The sequence below is a fragment of the Delphinus delphis genome, chromosome 7 (genome assembly GCF_949987515.2).
Source record: "Delphinus delphis chromosome 7, mDelDel1.2, whole genome shotgun sequence".
In the NCBI taxonomy this organism is placed as follows: domain Eukaryota; kingdom Metazoa; phylum Chordata; class Mammalia; order Artiodactyla; family Delphinidae; genus Delphinus; species Delphinus delphis.
The window spans coordinates 50,270,895-50,290,127 of record NC_082689.1 but is presented as its reverse complement, the minus strand read 5'-3'; the positions used below and the strand labels follow the sequence as shown (position 1 = coordinate 50,290,127).

At 35.7% G+C, this 19,233-nt stretch overlaps 1 protein-coding gene across 1 annotated transcript in view; it reads right to left on the bottom strand.

Moving 5' to 3' along the window:
• Positions 1-17,623, bottom strand: part of NCKAP1 (NCK associated protein 1) — a 98,397-nt gene extending 80,774 nt beyond the window's left edge. Inside the window, exons 1-2 of the mRNA XM_060016478.1 lie at positions 17,271-17,623; positions 1,287-1,397 (exon numbers count right to left, since the gene is read on the bottom strand). Coding sequence (XP_059872461.1) covers positions 1,287-1,397; positions 17,271-17,378 — 219 coding nt within the window. The 5' untranslated portion in view covers positions 17,379-17,623. The remainder of the gene's footprint in view (positions 1-1,286; positions 1,398-17,270) is intronic.
• Between the last annotated feature and the right edge of the window lie 1,610 nt (positions 17,624-19,233).

Below are 19,233 nucleotides of genomic sequence, written 5' to 3'. Positions count from 1 at the left end.
AGAAGTGTATATGAAATTAAACATAAGACAGATTTTATTATAAAATCTCTTTAATTTAGAGTGAGTACATAATCTCTCAGATGAGTTAGCTAATTAATGTCAATAACTAAAAAAGAGTTCTCCACACAAATAACAGTGTTCTTAAGGATATGTGCTTTGAATCACTCACTTGTAATCAGGAACTAATTGTGATACCTTAATATACCAATGATAAAACACAATCTTCTGTGAAACAAAGAAAGACTTCTATTAACCCATACTCACAAAAAACATAAAAACTTTTTAAAATTAATTCTTTAAAAAGCACTTTATCAGATGTATTTTGTTAATTGTGACTGGTATTTTTCCTCTATATTAAAATATTTTTAAGTGAAAGATGAATCAACAGGCTAATACAAATCTTCAATGAACATACATGATTTGAGGAAACCAAAAGATGACAAAATATTTCTTAAGCAGAGCTTCTTAGAAGTAGGGAAATCACATGTAAGAGGAAATTTCTAGACTAAGTTTGTACATTAAGAAAAAGAGATAGCAAGAATTATAACATAAGACTATCAAAGAAAAAAATAAAGGAAAAAGAGAAGACATGCAGAAAGACTCCAAGTCAACAAAATTTAAATGAAAAGGCCACAGCAAGGTGAAAAATAACTCCAATTTCCTAAAATTAGTTATTCATAGCAGTTATTATAAGTAATTACCAAAAGATATGTGAACATATTGGGAAGACTAAATATTTCAATAGAGTACTATGAAAAATTTTCCCATCAGAGAAAAGTAATATGGGATAATAAAGATCCTAACACCATCAGCTTGTTATATTATTTTTCAAAAATGTTTTTCTCAATTATAAAAAAAACTAGAGAAACAAATACATTTTAAAGCTAAACACAGCTAATTACTAAAAACAATACAAGCCCTATGAAGACATTTTCTAACTTCAAGACAGTTAAGTCTATGACTATAAGAAAACACTCCCCAACTAGTCATGCAAATATTTGAAATACACATGTATCTATTACCTTACTCTTTGTTGCAATTTGAAAGGTAATAAGTGTATATAAGAAATTAAGATCTTATGTTTTCTATAATAAAATGGCAATGTAGCTCATTTTTTTTCCAGTTTAGAGATAAGAATATTATCTCTAAAAGCCCTTAATCAATGTATGCAATTTGTATGTCTAAATATAAAGTAGATAAATAACAGCTACTTCAAGCATTATACTGACCACTACTTCCAATACAGATGGCTAAAATCAAGTAATATAAAAATTTAAATGACTTACATTGTTGTTGCGGGTTTCTACAGCAGGGAATTTTCTGACTATGAATTTCACAGCAGATTCCAGGTTTTTGTCAATAAGGTAGGATGGTTTTGCCTTGGGGTCTCCACAAGCCTATAAAACAACAGTAATAAAAGTGAAATGCATCCTTCTTCTAAAACCAAGGAATAATAGCAAATCTGTAATCAGAAATTAAGGAGATATTTGTTTTTGGTGAGCAGGTGACAAAATGAATAGGCAAAGTGCAGGGATTGTCACAGCTGAAATATGCAATGGGAGACAGTACAGAGATGTTCTTCTACTGAAAAAAATGCATGGAAAGTTTCAAAGCAGTTAGCGCAGAACAGCAGTGAAGGAAAAAGCTCAAACCTAAAAAAAAAAGAAAAAGAAAAAGAAATTCTTGGTTTGAGGTAGGATTGTATTCATTTGAAGCTATTAAAATATTACAAAATTAAATATTCAGTAGAGTACTGGAAATGTTTCTTTCTACGTGTTATATAATAAAAGCTTATGTTTAAATGTCTCTTCCAAAATGTTTTCCTCATTCACTTTAAACATTTTAATACAAGAGCCCTAGTTCAAAAGAACTGGAAGCTGCTAAAATTGTCTTTACAGCACTAAAGCTGTGTTGCCTGTTCCTCTGAACATCTGAGTTACAACATTGGTTTCCATCATACCAGCAGCACTTCAAACAATGAAATCTATACCTATTCTATATCTCTTAAACACAGAACAAATGGAAATGTTTACATTTTGACCACATCAGCAGTACAGCATTCTCTCTAGTAAACTGTAAATCATTGTACAAATGTAAGGTATTATTATTAGAAAGAACTTTTTATCTGAACTATGAGCAATACAGAATAATCTTCAATACTGTTCAGTTTCATTCTGTGACATTTAATTAACTGCTTTCTAGTGAGATGCTATTTCTTAGGGAATTACTAAAATTATAACATTCTTACTTAACTTCTTTTTATTGCATTTTAAAGAGGATGTGTCCTTTGAAAAGTTAACTATTATGTGTGAAGAAATACAGTTTTGCAATTTAATGTTTTTTCATCATTCACTATGGCTATGTTGTGGATTGCAGAAAGAGAAGTTATGAAACATGAAACTGATCTGAAAGCGGGCAAGCGGGCAGAGGGAAGGTGAAAAGCTTTGCAAACCTTCCAAACTTGTCCTTGCTGGGGAAGCATTGTAATAAAAAGAGAGAAAATTACTTGTAAACAATGATTGTCAAACTATGACACACGTTTCAGTAGAGAACTTATGCACTGCAGACTATGAATAACAAAACAAGATGAGAACTGTATGGTGCTATAATTTTAAAGGTATTTTAAGTAGCAAGTTTTAGTATACAATAGATTTATAGAGTTTATATTATTTATATATATTTAAATACTACTGTGTAGGTGTACAACCATGTCACTTTCTTGGTGCTCTTTCTAAATCAACTTAAAATAATACTAGAAGGAAAAATAAAGACTACATGCAACTATAAAAACAGGAACAAAACCATCAGTGAAATTTTACATACCTTAAAAAGAAACGGTAGCCAAGAATAAAAATAAATCGTTATTGGATGACTTTTGCACTTCAGCTCAAATTAAAACTATTTTTCAAATATCAACTAACTCCTTTCCAAGCCAAAGTATAAAAATCAATGCAAACATTCCTATATTTTCCAAATGGAAATAGGAATGCAATAAGAATTATCTTAATTCTCAAACATAATTAGATAAGAAATTTAGAACTTTGTAATCCTTAACCACACCAATAAGAGGCTATTTTGTAAATTCCATTTCAACATCATAAATATTAAAATATATCTGACTTTTCCTCAGACTATCATTTGCTTAAAATATTATTTCTCATAAATTAATCTTCCAATTAATCTACTTCTCCCAAAAATATTATACTATAAAGAATAACTAAGAACCACATAACTAAGAATTTGTCCCAATAGAAATAGTTACATATTAGCATTTCCTTATATCAATGATAAAATGAAAAGCAAGTTTCATAAACATGCCTGAGGCCGTGAAGAATCCCAAAGTGATTCCAAATTCTTTTTAAATGATATGTATTATCTTTCATACTCTAATTACTTAAAAATTCAGTTATCCATCCTAACAATATTAGTGCAATCAACAAATGAAAATATGATAGACTATCACACCCATTTCCAATGATCACAAATTATGTAAGAATTTAATCAAGGAATTAAACATATATCTATATATGAATGGCTCTTCCTTATTACACTGAAAACATAAAGAATGGAATTTCATGGAAAAATAAATGGTTATATAGTCTTTCCTTGGAATTAATTTATCTTTTTCCACACTACTCAGTGAGCCATAACTAAACAAACTACACTGGGAGGCAGTATGCCATAAACATTAAGAATACAGACTCTGGAATAACACTGGCTGAATTTCAATTTTCATCACTTACTATCCATCGAACCTTGACTATATTACATAACATCTCCTAATCTCAGTTTCTTCACGTGTAAATGGGGACATCAGTACTTACCTCATAGAGTTAATTATGAGGATTAAAAGACAGATAAGCTATGTACAGTATTTAGCAAAAGGACTGGCACATAGTGCTCTAAAAATGTTAACTGTTGTTAATAATAGCTATAATTATAATTACCTAAGTAAAAGTCTCATATGAATAGTAACCACAGAATAGTCTTTATCAGAGTATACAGAACTAGTAATAATGACTACAACTCCTTCCCCCAATCACTTATTTCTTTATTTACTCCAAGTCTAAACATACTAAATTTGTTTTACTTATAGAAAAAGATTAGCCTAGTAGTTAAAAACATGGATATAGGCTGTCCATGTTCAAATCCTGGCTCCTAACTGTAATATAACCAAGTGATTTTCTGTGCCTCAGGTTCTTCATCTGTTAATTACGTGATAATAATTACAATGTACACAAAAAGGTTTTAAGCCCATTACATGAGTGTCTGTATGTGTGTACATGAGCAGAATTCTTAAAGGTATCTGGTATACCACAAGCACTCAAAAAAGGCCAATAAAAAATATAAGATTAATAGACACTATACGGAAGTACTAGGCACATTTTATTTTTTTCTGAAATCAACCTACTTGATTTATTTACTTAACACCCATACAGACACTTGCAAATACTCCGGCCAAAAAAAGTGCAAGAAGAAAATAAAACCCTACTAAAAGTACCTAGGTAATAACAGTATCCTCAGTTCATGGGTTAGAATACTGAGGCTTAGGTTAAGTAACTTGCCCAAGGTCATCTAGGTAAGTACATCTTGGCAAAGAGCCATACTGAATAATTTAGTTAAGAAGAATGTCCTACTATACTGAAAGAGTACAGCAAAATTCCAACTAACCAGATGTCTTGTTTTATAAAGATTAATCTTCTTTCCCACTCTAACTCAAAAATTTCATTTTGATGACATTGAGGACAAAGGAATCATAAGATAACAACTTATATTTTAAGAACACAGCCTGCACTTGATACACCTAAAACCCTATCTTACTGCAATAACAATATTACACAAAATTAATCTTTCATTCTTAAAAGTAACGCCCTTTGAAATAGCAGATTTAAGAAAATGATATAGACTACTATAGTTATCAATTCATTTTAGACTAATACATTCCAGAAACGCTACCAAAAAGATTGAATCAAAAGGTTTAATAAATTACCAATTCAATTAAATAAAACTCTTGAGTACTTCTAACCTGCAAACCGCCGCCCCTGCCCCCCACCCCCAAAAAAAGAAAAGGTGAGTAGAGGGCAAAACTGTGTCTAAACCCCTGAATCTTAATAGCCCTACAATAAAAAGTTTTTTGCATAACTGGCTAAAAGGGCTATTTCACCAGACAAAAAGGAAACTATATCTGAACTACAGAATTTTTTTAAAAAGCACCACACTAAAACCTTATGTTTTACTTTATCTTGACTCAGCATGATTTCATAATGCATAAAATACTGTAATTTAAAATCCCAGAAGATCTAAAGCAAATTTAAATATTTATATACTTAAATTTCCAGTTTTCAGAATTGGAACTTTATTTCCCATGAATATTCTAATTATCTTTAAATTCAACAAAGTTAAGACTAATGTGGCAGATAAAATTACACAAGTGTTAAAGGAAATACTGTTAAACATAATAATTAACAACTCTTGTCTCTAAGTGGATCACAACCCATATGACCTTAGGCAAGTTGCTTAACCTAAGCCTCAGTACTCTAACCCATAAACTGAGGATACTATTACTACCTACTTCATAGGGTAGACTGTTCAGATTTTTTAAAGACAAAATGCACATAAAGTACTTATTTCAGGTGCCTGGCCCACAAGTACTTATAACTTTTAAACAATTCTATTTTTTAAGTAAAACTTTTCAAAACACCTGGATATCTATAGTGAGTTCCCAATTATCAAAATAAGATTTTCCATGTAACCAATTCAATGTCAGTATTGTCAATTCAGTATTTCCTAATTCGTTTTTTCACAAAACACAAATATAACATTATTACCCAAAATAAAGAACAAAGATGTTTCAAAGAACCACATAATATTCTATTAGGGGCACAAAATAAACATCTTTGATTAGAAACCTCAAGATCAGACTTTATGTAATTTTAAATATGACTTTAAAACAAATCTTTCTGCCAATCTACCACCAAAATTCCTTCCCAAGGCCTTTCCTCAGATTGTCTCAATATAGATTACGTACCACAGCTTAACTTCATATGGTTAATGTTACGTAGTTTTTCAAAAACTGCCTTACCACAATGTTAAAAAAATATATAGATAGAGATAGTCCTCTCTCTATTCATAAGAGATTAAGCAACAATCATTAAAAAGGAAAACAATAAAGACACAAGAGTAGAGAGTAAAAGGAACATTTACTGGGTAGCTGTTGCGTGCAAAACACCTTGGTTTAGAAATTATCTAAACCATCACTCAACAGAGAGGAAAGGAGCATCTGAAATTCAGTGACTTGCTCAGGGTTTTACAGTTAACTCTGAGTACCCAAAGATTCCAAAACACTAAAAACACTTATTTAAAAACATATGCTCCAACTTCCCTGGTGGCACAGTGGTTAAGAATCCACCTGCCAATGCAGGGGACACGGGTTCAAGCCCTGGTCCAGGAAGATCCCACATGCCGCAGAGCAACTAAGCCCGTGCGCCACAACTACTGAGCCCACGCGCCACAACTACTGAAGCTGCGCACCTAGAGCCCGTGCTCCGCAACAAGGGAAGCCACCACAACGAGAAGCCCACGCACCGCAACGAAGAGCAGTCCCTGCTCGCCGCAACTAGAGAAAGCCCATGCACAGCAACGAAGACCCAACACGGCCAAAAAATAAAATAAATTTAAATAATAATAATAATAATATAAATAAATAAATAAAAACATATGCTCCCATGGACTTCCCTCGTGGCACAGTGGTTAAGGATCTGCCTGCCAATGCAGGGGACACAGGTTTGAGTCCTGGTCCAGGAAGATCCCACATGCTGCGGAGCAACTAAGCCCGTGCACCACAACTACTGAGCCTGCACGCTGCAACTACTGAAGCCCACATGCTGCGACTGCTGAGCCCGCGTGCTGCAACTACTGAAGCCTGCGTGCCTAGAGTCCATGCTCCGCAACAAGAGAAGTCACTGCAATGAGAAGCCTGCGCAGAGCAATGAAGAGTAATCTCTGCTTGTCGCAACAAGAGAAAGCCCACGTGCAGTAACAAAGACCCAACACGGTCAAAGATATAAATAGATATATAAATAATTTTTTAAAAAAATAAATAAAAATAAAAACATATGCTCCCAGCTCAATATCAAAAACACAAAACCCAATCAAAAAATGGGCAGAAGATCGAAACAGACATTTCTCCAAAGAAGACATACAGATGGCCAAAAAGCACAGGAAAAGATGCTGTACATCACTAATTGAGAAATGCAAATCAAAACTACAATGAGGTATCACCTCACACCAGTCAGAATGGCCATCATCAAAAAATCTACAAACAATAAATGCTAGAGAGGGTGTGGAGAAAAGGGAACCCTCCTACACTGTTGGTGGGAATGTCAATTGGTACATACACTATGGAGAACAGTATGGAGGTTCCTTGAAAAACTAAAAACAGAGCTACCATACGATCTAGCAATCCCACTCCTGCACATATATCCGGAGAAAACCATAATTCAAAAAGATACATGCACTGCAATGTTCACTGCAGCACTACTCACCATAGCCAGAACATAGAAGCAACCTAAGTGTCCATCAACAGAGGAATGGTTAAAGAAGTGGTACATATATACGATGGAATATTACTCAGTCATAAAATGAACAAAATAATGCCATTTGCAGTGACATGGATGGACCCAGAGACTGTCATACTGAGTGAAGTAAGACAAAGATATGATATCATATCATATGATATCAAAGATGTATCGCTTATATGTGGAATCTAAAAAAATGGTACAAATGAAACTATTTACAAAACAGAAAGTCACAGATGTAGAAAACAAAGTTATGGTTACCAAGGGGGAAAGGAGGGAGGGATAAATTGGGAAACTGGGATTGACATATACACACTACTATATAAAAAATAAATAACTAAAAAGAACCTACTGTATAGCACAGGGAACTTTACTCAACACTCTGTAATAACCTATACGGGAAAAGAATCTAAAAAAGAGTGGATATATGTGTATGTAAAACTGATTCACTTTGCTCTACAGCAGAAACTAACACAATATTGTAAATCAACTATACTCCAAAAAATTAATTAAAAATACATAAATTTAAAAAATAAAAATATATGCTCCCAAAAATGTATACAAAAATAGTTCCAGGGCTTCCCTGGTGGCGCAGTGGTTGAGAGTCCGCCTGCCGATGCAGGGGACACGGGTTCGTGCCCCGCTCCGGGAAGATCCCACATGCCGCGGAGCAGCTAGGCCCGTGAGCCATGGCCGCTGAGCCTGCGCGTCCGGAGCCTGTACTCCGCAACGGGAGAGGCAACAGCAGTGAGAGGCCCGCGTACAGCAAAAAAAAAAAAAAAAAAAAAAAAAGTTCCCTTCTTTCAATACCTCAGCTGCTCAAAACTTTTATTGGAGTAATCACTATTAAAGGAAAATTCCTATGATTTCAATAAGTTTTATTTTTTAATTTCTAGTCTAACTCAGCAATAAAACACATTCCTTTGCCAAAATACTACAGAACAAAACGATTTCTTTTAATATAATAACTTAATTGAAAAGACCATGAACAAAATCCCAGGGATCAGAGTGAGAATGCTATTTTTGAGAGCATAGGAAAGAAATTAACCTCATCTGAATCATATCAGGAAAGAGGAGAAAAATACAAAATGTAACCAATTTATGCTAGAAAGAGGAATTTAACTTTTACTCAATAAACAAGAAATAATAAACCTGTTTTAAAGCAGGCTTTGCAAAATTGAAGGCATAAAGGGACAAAGATTCTCCCTTGAGTCTTCAGCAAATTGAAATTAATGCCTAGAGGAAAAATGGACCCAATAAGATCATGGACCATAAAAGGAACTTGTGTATAATTCTTTTATTTTCTAATTTTAAAAATAATGAAATACGGTGTGAAATTTTCCAGTAAGTATTGGAAAATCTATCAAGACCAAAACAAGCTTCAAATTCTATTATTACTGATTAATTTTCCATTTTTTCCCCTCATTTGTATCACCTATATTTTGCCCAACCAATCTGCTTTCAATTTCCCCCTTGAGCTGGGGTAGGTGAAAAAAAAAAAAGGAAGGAAAAAGAAGTAACCCACTTCTACAGTTTGGATTAAGAAGCTTGATAGGAAAGTATACTGAAATTATTAGAAATGCTTTAGAATTAATGTAATTTTATACATTACCTCTTAATTAGAGTCAACAGTAGCAGATTTAAAGGTATATAAATTATGATTACTGTTTCCTAAGCACAGGTTCTGGGAAAACCATAAACTTAAGAAATATTTCAATGCATTATATATTTCAAAATTCACTGTTAAACATTTTAATGACTCAAAAGTTACTAATTACCATTCAATTCTCAAGAAGATGTCTATGTCCTTGTTCTCAAACATTTTTCAGCTTCTCATATACAGAAACATTTCAGTTTATAAACAAAGGCATTCTGTTATAGTTTTTTAAAAGTGTTATATCTGGCCACATTTTTACTACTCTAAAGAAGTTGCTCTTTAAAGGACTGCTGAGAAACATACTTCTGAAGTACAAATAGTTATTTTGTATTAGCAGTAAGTAGATATCAAACTATAATATCAGACAGTAAAAAGGAATAATTAAGAAATGTTTCCTAAAGGTGGTCTTGAGCTGCGTTAACAGAAAAAAAATGAACACTTAGTAAATGTCCACTATGTTTCAAGCCCCAGAAGTAGAACTAATAGCTAACATTTATTCACTTCTTACTCTTGTGCCAGGCACTACACTAGTACTTTATGTGAATTAACTCATTTAATTCTCAACCTTATAAGGCTAATTAAAGAGTATTCCACAAATGTGGGAAAACTGGAATATCTAAGATTGCAAGAATTAGAATCAATGACTACTACGGCTTAGAAAACCAAAAAATATAACTTGAAGCATAAGAGAAGCTGAGAGCAAATAAGTACCCTATAGATGGTTTTGCTAGTATAGGGTCTACGTGCAGCTTAGCATTACAGAAATTTAGTTATCCCCAAAAAACAAAATTAAATCATTATAGCGAACGATTATCAGAAAAAGAAATCAGAAGTATTAAGAAGTTACACTTTACTTATTTTAGTGGTTCTTAACATCAAAACCACTTCAGGGGCTTTTTCTTATTCAGTAGGTTTGGGTCATGACCCAGATATATGTATTTTTAAAAACCTTCTAAAATGATTATATTGTGTATCCCTGACTAAGAACCACTGGTCCCCTCAATTTCTAAATAAAGAAACCCTAATTCAGAAAGACTAAACAACTTGTCCAAAGTTTAAAAAAAAAAAAATAAAGGATCAGAGCTTTACCTAGAATCTAGCCCTCTCAACCCACAGAATATGCTACAAGTATGGGAAAATAACAGAGAAGTTTAGAGGCTATATACCAGCAAGAAGGACATTAGATATTACTAGGGGATTTTATAACTTTATATTTTGTATCTTTATATACTCCACTGAAAAAATGTCTGAAATCTTGAATAATGACTGGCTGGCTACTCCTTGTCACTGCCCAGCTAAAGTTTCTATTCATACTTCAAAACCAAGCACAAAAGTCACTAACTCTTGTTCCCATCTCTCCCAGACAGGATCTTTAACTCACTTTTCAAGACACCCACAACCACACTTAAACACTGCTTTTTAGTTAGTTATCTATACATCTCTCTCACCCACTACAATATGAATTTCTTGGCATTGGAAACTGTATCTTAATTTATCTGTTTCCCTAGTGTCCAGGAAGACATTCAATAAATGAAGAGTAAATGAATGAATGAAAAGGAAACTCCCAGTTTTTGGTACTGACTAAAAGAATAGTTCATGTGACTTATAAAGTAGTTTTAAAGACACAGGTTTATTACTGTCAAATATCTAAAATAATCAACTGTGCAGTAAGAAAGTTTTTCCAGTACAGGCTCTTTTACTTAAAACAAGAGATTCCTTTGAAACCTTTAACCCATTATATATTTCAAAATTCATTATTAAAAATGTTAAAGATTCAAATAAAAGTTACTAATTACCATTCAATTCTCAAGAAGATGTTTATGTCACTGCAAGTGGAATTGAACAACATAGACAAACTAACACTTCAAGAGCTTATTAACTTATTTAAGTAAAACATGTCAGTACAATAGTATGTGACGAAATGATTAAGTAGGAGATTCTCTCATCACTGTCAGATTAAGTAAATCAAAATCTAATAATTACAGTACTGCAAATTTTTAATAGGATCAAAGTTAAGATTTTACATTTACTAATAAAGACAATATTAAAAACAGTCAACAGAAAAACATGCCTTGGGAATAGAAAAGAATACTGCTATTTTTGTAAACTCCAAGACAGAAAGAAACACACTTACTGGTTACACTTTCTTAATTGCATTTCTTATAATTCATGCAGGGTTTTTCAATGAAAAAACTGTTACCATTTGACTTCAGAAATCAAAATATAAAATGAAAAAGTATATTTAAAATCTCAAAATTAAAGATAGAATATCTGCAATGAGGAAATGATTGTATGCGTCCTTAAAATTAAGGAAGATAAATGCTATTTCACTGTTTCTTTGAGCTTACACCTTCCTTCCTGCTTTATATATATTCTACCCCCAGTTTAAAGCAAAATTTCCTGTTAGTTTTCTTAGTATTACTTGTATGGTCAGTCCTTTCAGTTTGTATATTTTAATATGTCATGAACTAAATATTAGAAATAATCACAAAGGAAAAATGCATATAATATGAAATGTAAATACAAAATACATGTTCTCAAAAATGCTAATAAACTGAATTTTAAATTTCCTAATTCTAAACTATTTCTCATTTTAATACATTACGAAGCTAAACAGAAGTCTTTAATAATCACTGGTATACTGATAATTATGATCTCAATGATCTTTTCATAACAAATCCGTACAAAGTTCATACAAAAGTAGTCTAAGAGGAAAATTATTTCTGTAATATAACTGCATGTTTCTTTAAGGTTATTGTGTATTCAAAATCTAATTATGTCTACCACGAAAATTTCACTAATGACTATAAATCTAATGGCAAAAATAAATTAAGAGCTCAGACTTAGGGGTTAAGAAAGAAAGGTGCCAATCCAATTCTTATTTTTTAAAGTAAGAATTGGGCAAATTTAATTCTCCAAATTCAATTGCTTTATCTATAGAATAGGTACCTACATCACAGATCTATGAAGAAAAAAATTTTTTTTAATTTAGCATATAATAGAGTCTCAATAAATAGCAGCTAGCATTACTTTTATTACACCTTATTTTTGTTGAACAATAAAGAGATAAAACTATTTAGTTCTAACACATAAAATGTACATCTACTGAACGTGATCTGAAATTATTGTTAGAATTTTACTTAACAGTAACACTGCTAGTAAATTATCGAAGAATACAAATTAAATTTTTAATCATCCTAGCCAGTTAAGGACAAGAATTTTCAACACTGACACACTTTCTCATCTGGCTCCACTCATTTTTAACACATTGGATGTAGCTAGATAAATATGTCCATCCCTGTAACTTTCTTAAAATATAAGTATACTAGCAATAGATTAAGAACCCTAATTTCATTGATATATAAACTGTACCATGCTGCTTCCTCAATTTTATTTTTGGAAAGAACCTAATTGAATCATAATACAAAATATGCATGCACATATGTCAGCATTTGTACAGAAAATTGTTTAACTATATACAGCTTATTTTTAAAAGTGGGAGATGAGCAGGCAGAGAATTTTTGAAGTCATGTTTGAGTTTTTGACAATAAACCTGTATTCCTTTTATAATCATTAAAAAAATTAATATTTAAGTTATCTAACAATTCCACAAAGGAAACACAAGATGGATAATCTACCCCTGCCACTTAAAAAAATAATTTTTTTTCCTATGCAATTTTTCAGTGACCTTAATCTCCTCAGCCTACCATCCAGCATAACAAGAAACAGAATTATCAAATCTTCATTTTTTACAAGCAGCTTCCTTGAAAGTTACAGATGTAGTAGGATTTGTTTATGTAAATATATATATTATTTAAATACAGATTTATGAAGAGACTGTTTTCTTCTTAACACGTTTAAGGATCTTGATAATGAAATCTCCCTGGGGAAAAAAATCTTATGCATACTAACAATGTTTATTAGTCTACAACTTGCCAGAATCCCAATCTTTGGAACATGTTTCTGCTCCTGATCAACCAACACAGAAAATAAGGCCCTAAATGAAGAGAAACGTAACACTGAAAGGGAAGACTAAATCTGATTCCCCTCGCTTTACCTCGACTGCATCCTTCACATACATTTTTTTTCCTCCATTAGATAAGCAGATACCAGCTAAAGACTTGCAATTTTACACTGCTATTCTATTAATTTCTTTCCTCATGAAATAAATTCATCCAAAATCACGGGGAGAAGACTGTGGGAAAAAAGTACTCCTCAAATAAAGAAGTAAAAGTACATTGAAACCTGCAAAAATACACCATTAAAAAGAAGTTTGCAATAGTTGGGTAGGTCTTTTCTCCTTTTCTATCCTTTAAAATTGAAGCAATAATTTAACAAGATGAAAAATATGAAAGTATTAACTGATACCTTTTGTTATCCGTTGTTATCAAGTTCATGTTGGTGATGGTGTAGGAAAAAATAGAAAAAACAAGAAAGAGTAAACAAGAAAAAAACATTTTTAAGGTTAGCTAAAATGTCTTCTGTTGGAATTTCGGCATATGTGTTTGCTAAGCAGTAGTAAATTATTTCAGAGAAACAAATGTTGCCCCAAAAAGTTACTGAAACTCCTAAACAAATACTATCTTAGATTCAGAGAAGTTTTAAACTGTTTTCACATTGTTATTATCTTTTATCTTCACAAAAACAATTCTGTAAAGTAGGCAGAGCACACATTACCATCCCTATATTAAGGAAAACTAAACTGAGCTCAGTTCCTGTTTAAAATAGGCCTTAATGTCTACTTGAAAGATAACATAATCAGAGCTGGAACAGACTTTAGTGTTCCTTTCACAGTTAATTTCCCCCCATTTTACAGATGAGGAAAAATGAAGCTCAGGGAAGTCAAGACACCTACCCAGTATTACAAATCTCTCAGAGACAGACTGAAACATTGGAAGGCAGGTCTCCTAACTTCTGTCCCAGTACACTTTATTTCCACCACCACACTGCCTGCCATGCCATAGTAGCAGATATAAAAGTAGCCTGAAAATGTTAAAAATCACTATATAAGTGAGTAGCATTATTAGGTCCAGAAAAGGGAAGACATATTTTTAATTTTAAAAAAATTAAGGAATTATGCAAATAAATTTAAATGTGAAACTATCTACCACCTTCACCTTTTTTTCCTAAAATCCTCCTTTATGTGTTCTTACATCCCTGATTAGACTACAAATTCCTTAAAATTTTCAAAACCTGTACATATAAGGATCTCAAAAAATTTTCAATTGATGAAATTTTATTTAAAAAAGCAAAACATTTTCCAGAAACCATGTTACATTCCCCTAATAAGCATTAAAGCCTATTACTCTTGATTACAGTAACTTAAAAAGTTATTTTACTTAGGTCACTGAAGTATTTTTCACTGTGTATGCTCACTAAAATATTGCCATTGCAGACTTTCAATTGAAACAGAGCTATCAGATCTGATAGACAATCTAATGCACACATGCATTAATAAAAATGTGATAATTGACTGGCAGGCACGTATTATGCGGTAGAAGTTTTTTTTGAGGTATAAGAGATAGAGATTGAAAAGATTATGTGGTTTATACTGTCATAAAAATGTAAACAGCAGGAACCTTATAAACACATGGTAAACAGATCTCACTCACTTTTTTGGCAAGATTTTTGAACAAATGTTTCAATCCTAGCCAGCCAGGAAGCTATGCCAGCCTTTACAGACAACTCTATACAGGGCAAAAGATTCAAAATCCATCTGATGTATGTGTATGCAAAATCACACAAGGAGAGCAGAACAAAAGCTATTACTATTAAAACTAGAGCAAGATTATACACATATTCATATATATGTTGCATATATATAAAATATACTATACATAATGTATTCATCCTTTTCAACAAGTCCTAACTGAAGGCCTCATGGACCAGGTAGGACCCTAAGTACCAGTAATTCAAAAATAAGTAACACTGTCCCCACCCAGAGAGAACTCACAATCAAGCAAGGTAGAAAAATATTTCTCAAGAAATTATAAATGCGTTAAGTGCTGAAATATAACATTTCAATAATTCAAAATATTAGCCACTTGGATATAATGATCACATTCAACTCATTTTAAATTTTACTAGTTTAATAATACAAGAGCCTGGAGTTTCTCAAAACAGGAAGTGAAAAAAAAATATGCTTTTGAGAAAAGGCAGTGAACTGGAATTATAAGCATTCAAATGCTTAGAATTTAGTCCAAACTTATTTCATTTATGAAGATGAAATATGTAAAGTTTGATTGTATTTATGCCATAAAAACGTTCAATGAATGCTTTAAAAAAAGGTATTTTGCCCAAATACCCAAATCACTTTTGATGTTACTCTCACTTCCTCTTCTGGAAACCATCATAACCATTTCCTTTAACCACAATACCACATGTCTAGAAACTTTTAGTAATGTTTGACTTGCTCGTTTTTTGCACAAAGGGCATATAGGAACCAATTTCCAAGTTTGTTAAGGAGCATAATTTCACAAAAAAGTTCTGGTCAATACAACCTATAAGTAATACTATCTAAAATTAAATTATTCCTAATTTACATAAATTTACAACCAAGGCTCATTGGTAAATGCAGAGGGCTTCTTTATAATGACCCTGAGCTCCTGCCACATAAAATGTAACAAAGTGAACAGGCTACTATCCCGATTGCACTGCGTTTAAAGTCAACCAATCCTCACGTCCAGGTAAGCGACTGGAACATAGCTATCTTTACACAAAATTTACCACTATTAAGCCAGGACAGTTTTTCCTCCTTTAGAATTCAGTGTCTACATCAAATTGTTCAAATAAGTCAGTTTTACACAACCCCATGTATGAATTTTTTTTAAATATTCTTTCTTCAGGAGTCCTAATTCACAAGGGCTACAACTCTACTGCTACGATTAAACTAAAAAGAAACCTTCAGGATGCAATAAAAAGCCAACAAAAATAATTACGAAGATATAACATCAAATACACATTGGAAACTGTCAGGATCTAGATTGCCACAAAAAATCTTAACTTTCTCTTTATCAAATTATTTAAAACTTTAACTTTGTCTTAAAAGAAAGAGGATTTTGGTCTTTCTTTCCTAAGATAAATTAATATTTGTTCTATCTTTACATCTATTTTTCTTAACTCCAACTCAGCCCCTCATTCCTTAATCTGCTGAAGCCACGTAAAGACTTTCAATGGGCCTATTAGCTAGATCTACTCAAATTATCAGAATACGCTATAAAATCAGCAGTAATAGCAACATATTCACAGTTTTTATTTTGTATAGACGCCGAACTTTAAGAAATGATGTTTTGGTATTATCAGACATGGTTGGAAAAACTAAGATGAGGCGGAGTAAAGAGGGAAGGGAGAGAAGGTTGTTATTCCTGTTCTAGTGACTCACAACCCAGAAGTATTTCAGGAGAAAACTGGTTCCACCCTCACTTCCCCCTCCTCTCCACCTTCAAAATGAAATAATTCCAAATCGTCAACACGCTCTCTAATGGCTTTTATTTGGCAATCTAAAATAAAATGGCAAAAGTGGAGGGGATGCGGGGTTCATCCTGATTAGCCATTCCCTTCCCACATTCCCACACTTAACAAACCCAAAACAGAAAACTGCTTCCATCTCCGCCAGGTTCCTACCATCCGACCTCAGTTATTGAACACCCAAGTTTTCCTATCCCCCTCTTAGACTCTCGCCCGCCCACCCTCCTCTCTTTCCCGTAGAGCCCGTTCCGGGAGCCGGGGCGCCGAGGAGGGGGCGAGAGCGGCGGCGGCGCCCCTCACCCCGCGCCGGGCCGGCCGGATCTGGCCGCTGGGAGCGGGGAAATGGCTCCTCTCCGCCCCTAGCCGGCCCGCGAGCCAGCAGGAGAGGCGCTGGGACTCCGCAATAGGCCGCGGCGCATCCCGGCGACCCCGGCCGGGCCTGCAGCCGCGAGGCGGTGATTTCTGTCCCGGGAGCCGCCCGCCGCCCCCACCGCCCGGGCCTCCCCCGCTCTCCATCCCTCCTCAGCCCACCCGCCGCCCCCGCCGCGGCCTCGCCGGCCCGTGCGCACCTTCTTGATGTTGTAGAGGCGGGTGAGCATGCCGACGCCCCGGTCGTTGAGGATGGTGAGCTTCTCCGCCAGCTTCTGCTGACTGGGCTGCAGCACGGAGCGCGACATGGTGGTGGTGGTGGTGGTGCCGCCGCCGCCGCCGGCCGCCTCGCGCCCAGTCACCGGACCGCGGCCTCCGCAGCTACCTCTGTCGGGCCTCCTCCCCTCCCGCCCGCGACCTCCGCCTCAGGGGAGCGCGCCCATGGCCCCCGCGCCTTTAACCCGCGCCGGTGACAGAGCGAGCCGCGGCGGACGCCTCGGGGTCCCTTTCCCCTCAGCAGCCCGCGCCCCGGCAACCTCCTGCCTTCCGCCCGCCGCCCTTCCGTCCCCACCCCCGGCGCTCTCCGCCCCAGCCCCCACCGCGCCGCCTTCCCGGGCTCCTCCACTAGGTGTGGCGGCGGCGGCGTCGTCTCCGGCGGCTGAGAACGAGGCCGCTTCCCGCAGCCCGGGACGAGTGCTCGGTCACCTGATCGGCCGCGCCGGCGCCCCCGCGAGGCCGGACAGAGAACTGCGCCTGGGGGCCCTCGCCCTCCCCGCCCGGCTCCGCTGCTACCGCCGCTCGGGACGCGGCCTCGGCCCCACACCCGTCTCGACCCGGCCTGGCCCGCCCACTGCCCCTGAGCCCGGCAGGGGAGTCTAAGTCGGAACCTGATGAAGTCACGTTTCTCTGTTCGCCACACACCCTTCTCCTTCAAGTTCCCAAAAGTTGCCTTTCCACACCACCTCCCTAAAGAAACCACCAGAAGCCCGCGGGGAGGAGTGGGGCGGGGGCAGGGCGGGTGTTTTTCTGGCGAGTTTCTCCCGAGAGTGGGCTGGTGGCTCCATGCGCTTCTCCCTCCCACTGCTTGACAGACGTTCCCGGCTGAACACAGCAGATGTGCTCTGCGAGGCGGGCCTCGCCTCTCTTTCCCTCCCCATCCCATCCTGACTCTCCTGCCTCAAGGCAGTTCGTGAGAGAGGAGGTCGGAAGTGAGGGCAGCTCAAGTTCCTGAGATAATCAGAATCTGGAATTTGTCGACGAGGATCACCCTTCCGGAGAAGACGCCAATAGAAGAGGCCCTGGCATGTGGGAGGCAGAAAGAAATGTTTGTTCAATGAATGAAGGAACGGTCCCATTTTTTTTTTCTGGCCTCCACCCCAAATCCCACCCCTTCTTGAGAGCATTCTACTTTTCCATCTCTCTTTTCTTTTTTCCTGATCAATTTCCTCCCAGTCACACCCGAAGGCTACTCCCTCTGGTCAAATATATTAGATGTGGTTCCAAAAGTGAGCAAAATTAAGGATTTATGTCATTGACTGGGGTGAGGAATTCCAGCAAAGAGGAGTCAAGCTGTTCTGATGGTTTTTTTCGCCCTAATTTCCTCTGATATATTAATCTTTTATATTATATTCATTAATTTTAAGTGAATGACAAAATATTCTGCCACCTTCAGTAAACGACATTGTAAGAGTAAATATCATTTCATTCATCAAAACACTTTAGGGAAAGGAAATTTTGACGAATATCTTTTGAAACATTTTTTAAGCTAGTATACGTACAGTTCCTACAGAAATCTTCGTTTTAATATGCCAAGGAGAGAAAGGCAATAGACGGACTGAATTTGATTTAAGAAGCTTTAAATAGAGTCCTAAGTCCACCAAAAAGTCCTACCTGCCTTTGTGCTTGGAATCCTATACACAGAACTTAACTTGAATGAAGGTTTTTAATGCAAACACCTCAGAGAGATCACCTATTGAGCTATTATTAGTCATTAGCACGTTGGGGGGATTTAATTTATCTGGTTACATTCCAACCTGATAGTTTAAATATTAATTTAGAGGAGGTAAGAGTCTGGAGCCTGAGATAGTGAGAGCAGACCTGGGAAGGAGAGGTCCAGGGAGGGGCTTGGAGAGTAAAGATGTGCTCTTTTCAGGGACCACAGAC